Genomic DNA, 17,919 nt, shown 5'->3' on the forward strand with positions numbered 1-17,919 from the left:
ACTATAGGAACAGCCCCTCCTTGTATGAAGATTTCAACTCATATGCTTAGTAAGGCCGATTCATCAATCATTGACAGACTTAACATGGAATGCTTTTGGAATTTGGAGTCAATCGGAATCAGTGATTCCCCAAAATCTTCTGATGATGATCAGGCATTAGAAATGTTTAACAATACTGTCAAGTTTGATGATGGTAGATATCTAGTACAGTGGCCATGGAAGGAGTCCCCTCAGCTGTTACCAGAAAACTACCAGTTAGCGGTTGGTCGGTTAAAGTCCACACTTAACAGATTAAAGAGGAATCCACGTTTGCTTGAAATGTACTCAGCTGTTATACAAGAGCAAGTAGATAGAGGCGTAATTGAGAAGGTGTCTGGTGAAGTTGTACAAGGTGAGGTTAAGCACTGCATACCACACCATGCAGTAATCACTCCCACAAAGAATACCACTAAAGTAAGGGTGGTATATGACGCTTCGGCAAAGACCAAGCAGAATAATAAGAGCTTGAATGAGTGCCTCTATCGAGGACCAGTCATATTACCTGACCTTTGTGGATTACTGATTAGGTTCCGGTTGAATGCTATTGCTGTGGTAGCAGATGTGGAGAAGGCCTTCTTAAGTGTAGGACTCCAGCAACAAGACCGGGATGTGACCAGGTTTTTGTGGTTGAAGGATCCTAAGAATGTGGCTATTGAGGGAAACCTAGAAGTGTTTCGTTTTTGCAGAATCCCGTTTGGAGTGGTTTCCAGTCCCTTTCTTCTGGGGGCTACTATTACTCATCACTTGAAACAGTGCAACACTCCCTTAACAGCTAGTTTACTACGAGATACCTATGTAGACAACGTGGTCACGGGCGTTCAGAATGTAACTGAAGCTAAGACACTTTACACTAAAGCAAAAGAATTGTTTACCAAGGCCTCCATGAATTTGAGGGAGTGGGGTTCCAATTCTAAACAGTTTATTGAGTTTGTTGAAGAAAGAGACAGAGTCTCGGGTGTAGTGTGCAAAGTCTTAGGTATTGTGTGGAACTGTGAAGATGACACCATAGCCATACCAATTTGTTCCAACACAAAGCAGAAAAGGGCGTCCACCAAACATGAAGTGTTACAAGTGATGGCGTCAATTTTTGACCCATTAGGATATTTTACCCCTACTGTGTTAATGGCTAAGTTGTTTGTCCAAGAATTATGGAGGGAGAAGTGGGAGTGGGATACCAGTCTTAATGAAGAGAAAACACAGAAATGGAAAGCGATTTTAGACGGCTTAGAATGTATTCCACAGCAGATGATACCTAGGAATATTAGACTAACAGGAGAATCGGTCGAACATGCATTACTTTGTTTCAGTGATGCATCCACTAAAGCTTACTCCGCAGCGATCTATTTATATCAAGTTTCTGAAACCTCAACTAGGGTTGATTTGATCTTTGCAAAGGCTCATCTTGCTTCTGAAGGCATCATTATCCCAAGGCTAGAACTGTTGGGAATACTCATTGGAGTGCGAGGCCTGAAATTTGTTGAAAGGGAACTTGGTTTTCCTGTTACGTCCAAAGTGTTATCGACTGACTCACAGTGTGTGCTGCAATGGCTACAGTCAACCAAACCCCTTCCAGTGTTTGTTGCCAATCGTCTCAAGGAGATACAGTCATTACATGGAGTAGAATTCAAGTATGTGCCAAGTGAAGACAATCCTGCTGATATAGCTACCAGAGGTAAAACACCTCTAGAATTGTCCTCCTCAATCTGGTGGAATGGTCCACAATGGCTGCAGCAGCCAAGGGATAAATGGCCCAAATGGGAGTTACCAGAAACCAAGCCTAATCCTGAGACCAGAGGTACAGACACAGTGTTTTATGAAGCTAAACTGATAGCGGGGGAGGGTGCTCAGTCAAGCAACAATGGTACTCAGTCAAATAGCAAGGAATTAACAAGTGGAATCGGTAATGTTATCAAGGAAGAGAATATTTCCAGCCTGTCAAGACTGCTAAGGATCACAGCCTGGTTACTACGATTTGTAGACAAATTGAGAAAACAAACTAGCAACAATGGACCACTGATAGCTTCTGAAATTAATAGAGCAAAGTTAAAGTGGGATCTTTACGTACAAGACAGATGTTACTCAGAAGTTATTCAGATCAGGGAAAGAAAACCAACATAGGAGACAAACTCAATCTGGTGATCGATGATGATGGTCTTTTACGATGTAAGGGGAGGTATGACAATGTTGGCTTGAGCGAGGATGCAAGGTACCCAAAGCTACTACATAAGAATGACCATTATACAAAGCTCGTAATTGAATACTATCATGGTAAGTACCTACACTCGGGAGTTGCTCAAACCCTTGCACATACAAGGAAGGAGTACTGGATCCCACAGGGGTGATCACAAGTCAAAACGACGTTGAACCAATGTAGAGTTTGTCGCCGTACAGAAGGAAATCCTTTCAGAATGCCCAGAATGCCTCCTTGGCCTAAGGAGAGGGTCAATGAAGCTTTGCCCTTTGAGTACACAGGTCTAGACTACTTTGGACCATTATATGTAAAGGAGTATTCTTGTGATACAGGTCAGAAATCAAAACCAGTGGTAAGGAAAGTATGGGTGTGCTTATTCACTTGCTTAGTAGTGAGAGCGGTCCATCTGGAAATAGTCGAAGATATGTCAACAGACCAGTTTCTTTTATGTCTATGCAGATTTATTGCTAGACGGGGTGTTCCTCACCGCATCATTTCTGATAACGCCAAGCAATTTAAGCTGGCAAGGAAGGTGCTTTCTAAAGCCAATCAGGAAGCCTTATTCAGTGATGAAGTTCAGGAGTACATGGCTGGCCGTGGAATACAGTGGACTCTGATTGTGGAATTAGCCCCATGGATGGGTGGCTTTTATGAACGCTTAGTTGGTCTCACCAAGAGAGTACTGCGGAAGACACTGGGAACTTCTTGTCTTACCTTAATACAACTGAGTACAATATTGACAGAAGCAGAAGCTGTAGTGAATTCGAGACCACTAGTGTATGTTGGTGACGATAATTCCAGACATGTTTTAGTGCCGAATGACTTTTTGTCACTAAACTCAAGCAATTTTGTTTGTACTAATGGGTCTGAAGAGAAGGATAAGGAGTACCAACCTAATGCCATTATGTCTAATGCTGAGAAACTGCTAAGAGTCTGGGAAAGGGGTCAAAGGAAGTTGGAGCAATTTTGGGAGCTATGGAGGAATGATTATTTGCTAAACCTTAGAGAAAGAGCACAAATGTCTTTGAAACAACCCAAGAGGCTAGCTCATAATACTCCCCAGATTGGGGATGTGGTCTTGATCAAGGAAAACCTCCCTAGAGGAAGGTGGAAGGTTGGAGTAATACACAAACTTATTAGAGGAAAGGACCAGAGAATACGATCAGCTAAGGTAATGGTGTCGACTAAAAGTTACTTACACAGAGCTTTAAAACTCCTTTATCCTATTGAATGTCCAGGAGATGAGAATAAGCAAGTTAATTGCAGTGAAACTGTTGTTCAAGATGGTAACAGAAATAACACTAACCTTGATTCCTTGTCAGAAGTGAGTGATGGCAATGATACCCTGTCTGATAACGAGGAAGATGATGAGAAAAAAAATGGAAATGAGATAGCACGCAATAGTTCAGAAGATGGTGGTACGAGACGTCCAGTACGACAGGCGACTATAAAGGCCAGGGAGAAGTTGAGAGAATGGCTTGATCCATCAGGGAATTTCATTTGTGTGGGGAGTGTCGCAATCCCTATTGCGAATGAGATCACGTGAGGTCATAAGAACAAGTTGAACTAGTTATTATTATTATTCTAATTATGGTACCAAGGACACGTTTTATGTTAGTGGTTAATATTGTGAATAAAGTTGAATTGTGAACCAGCGATCGTACTGTCCGTAGCGACAGTCATAGTGATTCACCCACTAACAGTGGATGTGGTTGTGATACTTAACTCTGGACCAGGTAGGACCCTTATTAGTATTGTGAATTTCGTATCAGTTTACAACCAGACCCTGAGGAATTATATTGTGCGTTCTTTTTGTAGTGCTCACTATTGTGACGTCAAAAGGTGTCATGAATTTCTACATAATTGTATTATCTCACATGATGGTAACAAACTAATACCCAGGTCAGTTTACGTGTTGTGTGTATAGTATTAAATGTTTTCCTAATACCCAGATTTTTTGGTGTATTGTACTTATTAATGACACTGTCGGTTTTGCAGGCCATCTGGTCATAGCAGTTCACGTACTAGCAGTCGGATGTAGTCATGGTAAGTCACGTTTGACCAGGCAAAAATGCTTGCTTGTTGTTTTATAGGACTGGTCTCTTGTGTTGTCAGATTACCAAGCAAGTTGTGTTGACCACAAATCCAGCCCTAGTGATAATTGGCCAGTTGTCTGATTAGCAGCTTTGACTTAAGGTATATGTACACAAGCTCACAGCAATTGCTTTATAAGTGTACTTTTATGCACTAGTGTAACTTAATGTTCAGGTATTGGTTGTAAAATGGGTTAAACAATATTATCAGGTGTTCACTTAGCTTAAAAGTGGGAATTGGTACAATTGTTATCCTGAATTTCTTGTTGTATAGCTAAGAAATATATTTACCATGTTGTACATTCTGTTTGGTGGCCACTTGTTGTTTGACAGGTCTCCTTGTGTTCATGTTTACATACTTAGGCACCAAAACAAATTTACGTTACCTCTGGTACACCAGATTCACTTATAGCCTTGAATATAATTTTTAAATGTTTACTTCAGTGCCTGCTTGTTCTTTTACAGGGCTCACTTAATCTTGTGTCATCATGCAGACATCCAAGAAATAATCACTTGGTGTTAAACTGATGTTTATTAAATTTTTGTTGTGCTGTAATAGCATTGTTATACGTTTACTCTACTGCAAGAAATTTTCATGAATTTTGCAGCCATCTTATACACAATTAGAATTGCCTCATTTGTTTTGTTTGTAGCTAGCTGTCACGGCAGTTCACACTTCCACAAAGCACCATCAGTTTAAGGTGGAGCTTGGTTGTGGCTTTCATTATGTATGTAATGTAGGGAAACAAAGTTTTGTCTGGAATGTGGTTCGTGGTTTGTGACTGTGTACATGAGTTTTGGTCATTCCACACAACTTGCAAATTATTTAAATATTTCTTGTATCATAAGTGGTGCATGGCACTAAATGGAGTATTGACTAACGATTTATACACCTTCCCTAGTGTCTGTACGGTGTTCACACTTTCACACCTTGTTTATAAGACATCTGCCGATTATAAACGCTCGCATGGGGCGTGGCACTAAATGGACTAAAAGATTTCTGCTTAAATAATAGGGTTTATAATATGGCTTGATCATTGGACAGTGTCCTCAAGATAGTTCAGTTGTATATCGGTGTATCGTATCGGTTTTTAGCAGCAATATCGGGGTATAGTAGAGATGTCTATATCAGCCACCGATACGATATGTATCGGTATATCGGTACACCTCTAGTTAAGACCATACACTGTTATACTGATTGTTGCACCTCCTTATGCATATAGGTGTCAGTTGGAAGAGGTACAGCTCGCGCTTATCAATTTCATTATGATTTTCAAATGCGAAACCATGATGCACAAAAAGCTAGAACAGCCCCGGAGAATAGCTCAGTATGTAAAGACTATACAATATGCTAAAATTAATGATTGTGTGTAAATAGTCTGCAGAGTCAAAGGATATTCACCTTTGCATCTGCTACCTTCATTTGACATAATTCGATGTGTTCCTGTAGATTATATGCATGCAATTCTACTTGGTGTGACAAAGAAATTAGCTACATTGTGGTTTAATACAAGAAACAGCAAGGAAGAATGGTATGGTCTGAGTATCTCCGAGTATCTAAAATATGCTTATAACAATAGTTATGCATGCAACTATACAGTAAGTTGACTGCATTTATGTTTATTGTAATTTTGTATGAACTCCGTACATACATATATAGGTACATTGGAAGAAAAGTTGCAGAAGTTGATGCCCACATGTGTAATATAACAATGCCCAGTACAATTATGAGATCACCAAGGAGCATAACAGAGCATAGCTATTGGAAAGGTCTGTTGAAATATATTGCAACCTATGTACTAATTGTATTACTCCTTAGCTAGTGAGTGGAAATCCTTTTTACACTACTACATCCCTGTTGCTTTGCACAGTATTCTGCCAAAGAAGTACTTTTTACATGCATTCCTTTTGATCAAAGCACTAAGAATACTTTTAAGTGAATTAATTGAGAGAACTAAGTTGAAGCTGGCTGATCGTTTATTCTCAAAGTTTTACAACTTGATGGAAGTATATTATGGTTAAAAGTATAATATAAGCATTAGGATTATTTTGTGTGTGCATGTGGTATACATGTGTGCGTAGTATACATGTATGTGTGTGTGTATACATGTAATGTGTGCATATGTGGCACTTTTTCAACAATAATAATATTGTATTTTTGACCAACATGTTTTGCCACAATTTTCGTCTAGGGATAACTGACAAGAGTCTTAATTAATCACAACTTGTCTGTAGCAATGATTTGTAGTATGGTAATAAAACTGCATTACTTTATAGTTGTAGCATGGACATAACATGGTCTGCCTGATATTTCCAACCAAAGCCCAAGGTCCACATGCCTATGGGCTGAGGGTGGCCATACAGGCTGAGGGTGGCCATACAGGCTGAGGGTGGCCATACAGGCTGAGGGTGGCCATACAGGCTGAGGGTGGCCATACAGGTTGAGGGTGGCCATACAGAGGCAGACCACGAGTGCCTGTGTTACAACAATTATGTAACACTGCTGTTGCAGGCTAACAGCTCATGCCAGGTGAGTAATTAATTACCCATGCCAATACAAGCGTAACCACTATCTATATGTCTGACAAATGTTGCGGCTACTGTATGTTTGTTATAAAAATGGACGAGGATATCATGGAAAAAGTTGAGCTGGGTGAATCTCTGGGAATGTGCAAGTGGTACAATCTTTACAGATCTTCCTTCCGCAGTGCCCCCCGCACACGGGACTCTCACCCTCTCTGGCCCGCCTTTCCAGGACGACTTTGGTGACACCGCGTCGGGCGAAACTGGCCCTACAGACTACAATTTGCCGGTGCAGGCACCGGAGATTTCAAATTTGAGCTGTTCCCACTTCGCTCGCCGTTACTAAGGGAATCCTTGTTAGTTTCTTTTCCTCCGCTTATTGATATGCTTAAATTCAGCGGGTAGCCTGGCCTGATCTGAGGTCCAGATTGGCAAGGTATGACCTGATCACGGCCGGCAGCAATCCACGCGCACGAGCACGGCAGGACAACACTGTGCACCGTTGTCACCGACCAACTTGTACGGCGGGCAACCACACCGGTCGTGGATTCTTCAGGGAGTGTGGCGTGCACAAATCACGCGACACCACAGTTCCCCAATCTCCTCGCACCCGGCGAGGACTTACGGTTGGCAGACGCTCGGACAGACCTGCTCCCGAGGAGACCCCGGGAGCGCCATTTGCGTTCAAAGACTGGATGATTCACTGAATTCTGCAATTCACACTACGTATCGCAGCTTGCTGCGTTCTTCATCGATGCACGAGCCAAGAGATCCACCGTCAGAAGTTGTCAAAATTTCGACCAACACAAAATACAATGACACTGATACTGTTCAAATTACCAAAATGAAAAAGTCAAAAGGAGGAAAACTCGGTCCGAGGCCCAGGGGATGGTCGCAAGAGAAATGTCCCCTGATTTGAGTGCTGCACCCGACATGGCGCCGGCAGCACACCTCCATGGACCGAGTGGAGCTCTCCTCCTCTCGACGGCCAGGTGCACGGTGAATACCATCGCTGTGCGACGGCAGCGGATTTGTTAATGATCCTTCCGCAGGTTCACCTACGGAAACCTTGTTACGACTTTTACTTTGGATTTTTTTAAACAAAAATGGTTTTCCTTGCCTAGCCTAGCCTAGCCTTCTTTGGGGAGTTACCCTACCCATCGGTACCCTTACGGCGCGTGCCTCGCGGTGATCCAAGTTCTGCTGGCCCCCCACCCAGCAGTAGCTTCCGATTTCCTTATCTGTCAGTCTTTCTCGGTACCCTGCCTTCTCTTATGGGTCTGCGGGGTTCCACTTTAGACCTGTAACCCTCCCAGGTCTCCCATTCCGGTCACCCTCATTGTGGTACCGCTGCTTGGTTCCTGGCCGGTTCACAGTGGAACGGCCCCCTGGTACAGCTTTCTGATGGTTATCTCTAGATGCCGGTAACACGGGCGTGTTCCCGGCCTCCCTCGGTCCATCCTTATGGGTCCGAGTATAGAGGCCAGGCCCACGGGTGCCGTTCAGCATCTTCTATTTTGGTCCATTGTCCTGAGCCAGCTGCAAGTTCAGTCTCCTACTGTTCTAGTGCCTTCATCACTCAGCATCACGGGTATTGCCACTCTCGGCTGTGGAGATCTCTTCCACCTGTGAGCCGCGATGCCTACTCTTCAATAGTCAAATGTTCATATTGGTTCGGCACCGGTTCCATCTGAGCTTCAGCCATATTACAGACCGTCGGATTGTCTGACTGAGCTCTCCTCGCTCTTGGAGACTACCAGTTCTCTGGCTCCCTTGTTGTTTCCCATTCTTCTCTTCTTTGTTAGGTATCACGCTGCACCAGGGTTAGTGGCCGTGAACCCTCCACAGAGGGATGCCCCGATCCAGGTCCTTTCCCCACTGATTTGATTGCTGCTACCGCTGGGCAGTGCAGGCACTGCGTTTCACACCACGGGCACACAGGGTCGTCTTGCTGTTGCTCTTGGCCTCTGGACAAAAGACACCAGTCTTCATCCTTTGAGGCTTTTGAGCGAACCTAATTAACCCCCCACTTCCATACCGTTCTACAGCCGGCTTCGGCCCCATTGACTGTAAGTCCCAGCTTAGCTTTTGGGTAGTCGGGCTCATTGACCGTCATACTTAGCTGTGTCCAGCTCCCCTCTGGCTTAGCCGGGCTTGACTCCTCGCACCTGCGGCCGGTCACACAAAAGATCCCGGCAAGCAGAGACGCGCTCATTACATGCTTCACTCTTCATGTCCCACTACTGAAGTGTCGTCTGATGAGTCTCACCCCAAAGCAGAGAACTTCGAACTGGACGTCGCGGGTTAATCTGAGGATCTCTCTCTTAGTAAAGAGCTTGAGACGAACGATGTGTTCCCTGAAGTTCCTCAAGGTTCCCAGACTTCCTACCACTACTGGGATGATGTCCACCTTCCATCCGGGATGTTGGGTGGCCAAGTCCGCTGCCAGTTCCCGGTACTTGTTGGATTTCTCCCTTTCCCGTTCTTCTAGCAGCGGCTCCCAGGCAACTGCAACCTCTACGATGGTAATCTGGTTGCGCTCCTTCAAAAACACCACAATGTCTGGCCTCCTTGAGGTGAGTTCACAATCAGTTGGCATACTGACGTCAACTACTAGCTTCATCTTGTCATCCTCCAATACCCCCACGCCTTGCCAGCCTTGAGCACGTCACCCCCACGAATCTACCATTCTTGTAACATTCCCAAGATAAGACAGAATTTTTGTGCACAATGCAATTGTCATGACGTTTGAGAGCATCTTGGGCATGTTTCCAGTTTCTGTATCCACGTTCTGTAAAGACTTTTTCTGCTTTTCCTTCTGCATGAGTAAATGTTCGACATGCATAACAAACCATCGCATCCTTTCTCACAGAATACTCTAACCATTTATACTTACCATTTTGGAAGAAAAGATCATAATTTACCACTAATTCTGACAGAAGGAAAAACAATGCCTTTGGGCTGAACTGGTGAAACAGTGAGTCCCATAGCAATCAGGACTACAGCCAACAAGTTGATTGTCACTTTGTGCATTAATTTCTGAATCTTCAGTGGTGTCTTGCTGTGTTGTACTGCTGCATACACTGGAGAGTAACACTCAGTCACAGATGGTTGGTCTTCTTCACTACCTGAAAATTTTTCTATTAAATCCTATTGGTCCAGTGAAACTGGAGAATCTGGAATTTGTACTGGAGACACGTTTTCGTGGAAGCGGCCTGAGCTTGATGCTGTTTCATGGCAGTTTTCATGGACGTTTTCTTCGGTATCTATTTCACTTTCACTACTATGATCTGCTGAATGATAGTGCCACTTTTCACCTACACTATCACTAGTCTCACAACGAACAACACGAATCCGTTGAGCTGTATCAAACAGAGTCAACTGTCTCTTAGCCATAGTCCCATTCATCCACGACCACGTGGATGCGGCAGCCGCATGAAAAATTACGTCACGTATGTGCGGCTTAATAGAACCGCTTGCTCCTGCTCAAGTGAAACTATCTCTGATCCAGTGACAGTGAGTCTCATCTCTGATGGTGTGAGGACACAGCTGTATGTTTTGTTTCAATCGTTTGCATTATTGTTAGTTAGCGGCATAGCTGATAGGAGCCTTTTTGAATATTGCACAATTACCCAAGCTGTTAGGACACTGGAACTGATTGGTTGGGCATGTGCCCTACCAGTACCCACCTTAGCTATGCCACACACTCTGCTTTCTCTTTTGAGGGACAAATTTTCAATTTTCTAAAGACCTCACATGCTTCACACGGCATTGAAAAGCAGGTATACAGTAAATATTAAGTAAAGATTTCTTCATTTTATTGTATTTTTCATCACTTAAAGTGGAATTTCGATTCTATAGAATAAGATGCAGCATTGACCTTGTTTTTGCCAGTGAGCCATAAAAAGAATTTACTGCACACATGCTTTTACATGTATCCAACTGCATTTTATTTCAATAGATCGTTACTTCGTACTTGATACATCAACGACTGTGCATAGAGAGGCAAATTTTTATTGAATCCAAGCAGCTACCGTTGAGGTGCTCACTGATTTTCATAATTTAATTATTATCATAATATTATGCTTATTGTATAGCCAGAGTTGTACTGAAGACATTACAATGCTGGGAAGAGGACAATTGCTTTCTATCAATGCAAATGAGTTAGAAACCATCAACAGTCTTTTGCTTACTCAAAATATTTCTTCTATTGAAAATACTCAAGCAAGTGAATATTTTCGTGTGAAGGTCAAAAACAAGATTTTCTGTACCAGGCACTACAAACGCATGCAGAAGAGGGATGATTTAACTGTGAAATTTCTGGAAAGTGCACCAAGTTACTCTGAGTGATATAGTATAATAGAAAAGTTTCTTGTTGTAGATAATAATTATAAGCTGGCATTCATAAAAAATCTGAAGATAGTTTGTAAAGGTCTGCCATTTCAGGAATCAGACATGATACAGCAAACTGCAGAAATATTATTCAAGGAATACTTGAACTATAAAGAAAACCATCAGACTGTGATATTCATCCACCAAATAGTTGATGTTTGTTGCAACCTATCCCAGAGTGGTTTGAGTTTAGTTCCCTAATAACATTGAAATAAATTAGGTTATTTGTTTAAAACATCATGTACACTGTACATAAGGTAATCTAATCCAAAACAGCCAAGCTGTAAAAAACAGTGCGGCCCTCAAAAAGGCAATGGTGAAAAAAGATGTGAAATCCAAGGTGGCGGCCAAGAAATGGCTGTGATGGTAGGTTAATAGTAAAAATTTTAATAACAACAATTCAGGTGAATTTTTGTGCCGCTTGGTCATTGCACAAAATTCACCTGAATTGTCATTATTAAAATTTTTACCATTAACCTACCATCACAGCCATTTCTTGGCCGCCACCTTGGATTTCACATCTTTTTTCACCATAGCCTTTTTGAGGGCCGCACTGTTTTTTACAGCTTGGCTGTTTTGGATTGGGTTTCATTTCTTTTTGTATTTGTGTACCCCTATGGCCGGCTTTGGGACTTTTTTAACCGGTCTTTTTTTCTTTACCACAGGAAGAAGAAAAGATGAAGCAAATGTACTTTAAATATTTCTGATTTTATCAGTAAATGTACAAATTATATTTAAATAATACATTTATTTATTATAGAACTCTCCATGGTGATTTCTTTGTAACTGAACACTCTACAAGGTGACTTCTTCTAGCTGCTCTCTCTACAGGGTGAATTGTTTGTAGCTGAACGATCTACAAGGTAACTTCTTCTAGCTGATCTCTCTACAGGGTGATTTGTTTGTAGCTGAACTATCTACGAGGTAACTTCTTCTAGCTGATCTCTATACAGGGTGATTTGTTTGTAGCTGAATTCTGTGCAGGTGATTTGTTTGCAGCTGAGCTCTTTACAGAATGGTTTCTTAGTAGCTGAACTCTCTACAAGGTAACTTCTTCTAACTGATCTTTCTACAGGGCGATTTGTTTGTGGCTGAATTTTCTACAGGGTGCAGCTGAACTCTCTACATGGTGGTTTCATTGTAGCTGAACTCTCTACAAGATAATTTCTTCTAGCTGATCTCTCTACAGGGAGATTTGTTTGTAGCTGAACTCTCTACAGGTGATTTCTTTGCAGCTGAACTCTCTACATGGTGGTTTCTTTGTAGCTGAACTCTCTACGAGGGGACTTCTTCTAGCTGATCTTTCTACAGGGTGATTTGTTTGTAGCTGAATTCTCTACAGGTGATTTGTTTGCAGCTGAACTCTCTACATGATGATTTCGTTGTAGCTGAACTCTCTACAAGGTAACTGATGTCTCTACAAGGTCACTAGTTTGTAGCTGAACTCTCTACATGGTGGTTTCTATGTAACTGAACTCCCTACAAGGTGACTTCTTCTAGCTGATCTTTCTAGAGGGTGATTTGTTTGTAGCTGAACTCTCTAAGAGGAAACGTCTTCTAGCTGATCTCTCTACAGGGAGATTTGTTTGTAGCCAAACTCTCTACAGGTGATTTCTTTGCAGCTGAACTCTCTACATGGTGGTTTCTTTGTAGCTGAACTCTCTACAAGATGACTTCTTCTAGCTGATCTTTCTACAGGGAGATTTGTTTGTAGCTGAACTCTCTACAGGTGATTTGTTTGCAGCTGAACTCTCTACATGATGGTTTCTTTGTAACTGAACTCTCCACAAGGTAACTTCTTCTAGCTGATCTTTCTACAGGGTGATTTGTTTGTAGCTGAACTCTCTACAAGGAAACTTCTTCTAGCTGATCTCTCTACAGGGAGATTTGTTTGCAGCTGAACTCTCTACATGATGGTTTCTTTGTAGCTGAACTCTCTACAAGGTAATTTCTTTTAGCTGATGTCTCTACAAGGTCACTAGTTTGTAGCTGAACTCTCTACATGATGGTTTCTTTGTAACTGAACTCTCTACAAGTGTGACTCCTTCTAGCTGATCTTTCTACAGGGTGATTTGTTTGTAGCTGAACTCTCTACAAGGAAAGCTGATCTCTCTACAGGGAGATTTGTTTGTAGCTGAACTCTCTACAGGTGATTTGTTTGCAGCTGAACTCTCTATATGATGGTTTCTTTGTAGCTTAACTCTCTACAAGGTAACTTCTTCTAGCTGATCTTTCTACTGCATGGGTGATTTGTTTGTAGCTGAACTCTCTACATGTTGGTTTCTTTGTAACTGAACTCTCTACAAGGTGACTTCTTCTAGCTGATTTTTCTAGAGGGCAATTTGTTTGTAGCTGAACTCTCTACAAGGAAACTTCTTCTAGCTGATCTCTCTACAGGGAGATTTGTTTGTAGCTGAACTCTCTACATGTTGGTTTCTCTGTAGCTGAACTCTCTATAAAGTAACTTCTTTTAGCTGATATCTCTACAAGGTCACCAGTTTGTAGCTGAACTCTCTACATGATGGTTTCTTTGTAACTGAACTCTCTACAAGGTGACTTCTTCTAGCTGATTTTTCTACGGGGTGACTTGTGTGTAGCTGATCTCTATACAGGTTTCTTGTTTCTAACTGATCTCTTGAATTCTCTTCAGGGTGACTGCTCTATTAGGATTACTGCTCTATTAGAGTATCTCGATCTCGCTGCACCAAGTTGGATTTCGTGTTATAACTCCATGGCTTTAAGTCTGATTCTTCTACACCATTGAAGAGCCTTTCTAAGATGATTACTCCATCTATACAGCGATTTTCAAAGCATTACCCCAAACGGTTTATTTGGTAGGCGTGGCAAGTAGTAATTTTTTATTAGCAAATCTCGATTGCATAATTGTTACACACTGTTGGTTTTTTCGTTGTATCTTCCTGGTTTTTAGCTCGATTTCTTTCAAACCACAAAAGGTTTGAGGTTCAATAATTAACTTATTCACCCACCGATTTTCAGCTTCTTCCCATATGCGGTTTACTCTGTAGGTGTGACAACATATTGGTGTTATTTTTCTTGAATAATCGCTCATAACTCTTTTCCTGTTTATCGTATTCTAGCCAAAGTTGGTACAGAGATGCGCCTTTATACCCCCCTTCACTGTGCCAAATTTCAAGGCAATCGGATATTGCATTCACGTTTTATAGCAGTTTTTGTAAGTGTGTGAAAAGATGAAGAAAAATAAGAAAAAAAAACGAAGAAACTAAGCCAATTTTTGAAGTCGCATATCTCGGGAACACTTAAAGCGATTTCGCTCAGATTTGGAATGTGGAGTGCTGAAGGTGGAGGGAGTATCCACAGCAAAAATCGTCTTGTTTCATCAAGGCAGCACAGAGCTACGGAGGTGCAAAAATTGCGTTTTCTTTCTTCCTGTCAATATACTCACGGGTGTTGCGCGCCGGCATCTTGGGCCGCACGACACACTACTGTGTGTCTTGATATTACATAAGCAATATAGTATGAACAATAACATTGTATGATGTAAACCAAGAAATTAGCTACATATATATGTCCATCATTATTTGCTTATATTCCATATAGTGCAGCAAAACTGATGCAGGAAGGAGGTGATTATTGATTATAGTCATTGTTATACACTTGACTGCTCTATTAGAGTATCTTTATCTTGAAAGGTGCAACTGAGACTATATGCATCTGGTATGTTGAACAACAGTGCATGGTATAGGTTACTCTTCTGCTATATACGTATATATATATATATATCAAGACTCACGGTAGTGAGGCGTGCGGCCAAGAAACTACGAAGCGCACGCCCAATTAAAAGACACGGCCACTACTGTGAGTTATTTACGTGCAGGGTCGGTTTTGCAATATTAGCCCTGGATTATGCAACATCTCTCAATGGATTTGTGTTGCGTTACGTAATAAAAAAATCTTTGGTTGTCATCGTTTTCTTGCGACCTTGCTGAAATAAAAAAATTTAGCCGTATTTAGACATATTTCACTTTATTTCTCTACCTTGTGTTACATGTATCGTCACGTTATACCAGTCATCTTACCCGTGTTTGTACCTGCCATCTAGGCCTGACATTATCTAATTCTGGTTGGCCCTACGCATATTTTCTCCATTCAAACCTGTAATCTCTACAATAACTTTTAAAAGACATGTTGTAGACACAAGCCCTAATGTCTGACAAACAAGTTGTGAAAGCGTGCTGACCCGTAAATTCCCTAGGGAAGGAATTTTGAGCAGAAATCTTTTAGAGTCCATTTAGTGCCACGCCCCATGCAAGCTTTTATAATCGGCAGATGTCTTATAAACAAGGTGTGAAAGCATCAAGATTATACAGACACTAAATCATTAGTTAATACTCCATTTAGCGCCATGCACCACTTATGATGCAAGAAATATTTTGTAAGTTGTGTGGAATGACCACTGAAAACTATGTAGTCACAAACCACGAACCGCATTCCAGACAAAACTTTGTTGCCCTACATTAGTTTACGTACATAATGAAAGCCACTACACTCCACCTTAAACTCACGGTGCTTTGTGGAAGTGTGAACTGCCGTGACAAAACAAATGAGGCAATTCTAATTGTGGATAAGATGGCTGCAAAATTCATGAAAATTTCTTGCGGTAGAGTAAACATATAACAATGTTATTACAACACATAACAAAAATTTAATAAACATCAGTTTAACACCAAGTGATTATTTCTTGGTTATCTGCATGACGACACAACATTAAGTGAGCCCTGTAAAAGAACAAGCAGGCACTGAATTAAACATTTAAAAAATTATATTTAAGACAGTAAGTGAATCTGGTGTACCAGTGGCAGATACAGGGAGATTGCAATGAAACCCTCTCTGGAAATAGCATGCCCAAAATTTATTGACGAGTCGTCGTATGGGTGTAAAATAAAAACTTCGTACTTTAGCCTTTGAAATCACAATTACGACGTTCTACAGCAGGTTGTGACCTTTTTTTTTGGTCTTTGACTTTCAGCTAGGCTGAAGTTGAGTGGAATCTGAAACCCCCTCTGAAATTTCTAGATCCGCCACTGTGTGCCAGAGGTAACGTAAATGTGTTTTGGTGCCTAAGTACGTAAACATGAGACCTGTCAAAAATGCCATCAAACAGAATGTACAACATGATAAATATATTTCTTAGCTATACAACAGGAAATTCAGGATTGCAATTGTACCAATTCCCACTATTTAAGGTAAGACGACAATATTGTTTAACCCATTTTACAACCAATACCTGATCTTAAATAACATTAAGTTACACTAGTGCATAAAAGTACAACTTATAAAGCAATTGCTGTGAGCTTGTGCACACACCTGAAGTCAAAGTTGCTAATCAGACAACTAGCCACTTATCACTAGGGCTGGGGTTTGTGGTCACCACAAAACACAATTTGCTTGGTAATCTGACAACAAAAGAGACCAATTGTATGAAATACACAATACTAATAAAGGTCCTACCTGGTCCAGAGTTAAGTATCACACCATTAGTGGGTGAATCACTATGACTAGATTGCCTGTAAAAACAGATAGGTGAGCATTAAATGCAATACACTTAAATTTATCACTTTTTACACAAAATAAACATTTGGATATTTTATTCATTAAACAGTTGACATTGTTACACAGAGACCTGAATAGACAGGCATATCAAGAAGTTTGCAGACATTTGCTATACTTTTGTTCATGGCAAAATGCCAGCTGGAACAGCATGTCCAATACATTTCAATTGAAACATCAATAAAAATTAAATTAATTATCGTGTACCACCTACCTCAAGTCTGTTTAGTAACTTTCTGAATTTGATACATGTAGAGCAACTCTCTGCGAGTACAATGATGCCTCCAATTCACGGAAATTTTGGCTTGTCAAAATGGCCTAAACTGACCAGGTGTAGCAAATTCCCCCATACATTTTGTGTTGAGTGTTTTGGGGTCATGCAATAAAAGGCGTAATAACCCATGACACGTGATAGATACCTCAGATTCCGAACCAGATTTGGAAATAGCAGTGAATAGTGATTAAGATGAGCTATAACAGAAGGAAGTCAGGAAATTTAAGCTCGTCATTTTAAGGTTGAAAACCACTTACTTTTTCTATGGCGAATTGAATGCCAGATATTAGGAAAGGAACACTGTGATCTATTTTGATGTCTTGACAGCCATTATTAACCTTCACTACATTATTGTTACAATTGAACTAAAGCACTGTGAATTAATTCTGCAGGTTAGTTTGTATAAATGACAGTGTTCTGTGATTAAACAAAATATTGTCCATCCCATGCAGCAAACTTCTTCATATTTCACTGTACATAAATTCAGTAATTTAATAACCCAATCCTACTTAAGTTTTAAATAACGCGTAAGTCCTTTATTATTGAATGGCTAATATATTGCCGTAATAACAGTGCGCGTTTAAACAAGCGTATCATCTACGGTGAATATCCGATTAATATGCAATTTGCACCATTGTCTTGGCAATGAACTAACCTTAAAACTGCTACCAAAACTGTTAAATTGGGATGAAGTATGGCAGGGATAACATCGCTGGAACCGGCGAGATTATCAGAAGAAGTCTTTGACTGTAACAATTCGAGAGTGCGCGTTTAAACAAGCGTATCATCTACGGCGAATATCCGATTAATAAGCAATT

General features: G+C 41.0%; 3 protein-coding genes and 1 non-coding gene across 6 annotated transcripts in view; 3 read left to right on the forward strand and 1 right to left on the reverse strand.

Moving 5' to 3' along the window:
* LOC136244226 (uncharacterized) overlaps positions 1 to 17,919 on the forward strand; it is a 144,367-nt gene that overhangs the window by 85,328 nt on the left and 41,120 nt on the right. The window lies entirely within an intron of this gene.
* LOC136244092 (uncharacterized) lies at positions 85 to 2,157 on the forward strand. The gene has a single exon (XM_066035610.1). It carries the CDS (start codon positions 85 to 87, stop codon positions 2,155 to 2,157), a length of 2,073 nt encoding a protein of 690 aa, XP_065891682.1.
* LOC136244654 (uncharacterized) lies at positions 2,787 to 4,891 on the forward strand. 3 transcript variants are annotated; one of them, XM_066036208.1, is made up of 5 exons: positions 2,787 to 3,966; positions 4,049 to 4,132; positions 4,229 to 4,276; positions 4,324 to 4,426; positions 4,789 to 4,891. In XM_066036208.1, the coding sequence occupies exon 1, from the start codon at positions 2,817 to 2,819 to the stop codon at positions 3,774 to 3,776; it is 960 nt and encodes a 319-aa protein (XP_065892280.1). In that variant the 5' UTR covers positions 2,787 to 2,816; the 3' UTR covers positions 3,777 to 3,966; positions 4,049 to 4,132; positions 4,229 to 4,276; positions 4,324 to 4,426; positions 4,789 to 4,891. The 3 variants fall into 3 exon arrangements, with proteins under 3 accessions (XP_065892280.1, XP_065892279.1, XP_065892278.1); XM_066036207.1 differs by lacking the exon at positions 4,789 to 4,891 and having other exon boundaries at positions 4,183 to 4,359; XM_066036206.1 differs by lacking the exon at positions 4,789 to 4,891 and having other exon boundaries at positions 4,229 to 4,359.
* On the reverse strand, positions 7,479 to 7,633 carry LOC136245031 (5.8S ribosomal RNA). The gene has a single exon (XR_010695701.1). It is a non-coding gene; the product is annotated as a 5.8S ribosomal RNA (ribosomal RNA).

The sequence above is a fragment of the Dysidea avara genome, chromosome 14 (assembly GCF_963678975.1).
Source record: "Dysidea avara chromosome 14, odDysAvar1.4, whole genome shotgun sequence".
Lineage (NCBI taxonomy): Eukaryota > Metazoa > Porifera > Demospongiae > Dictyoceratida > Dysideidae > Dysidea > Dysidea avara.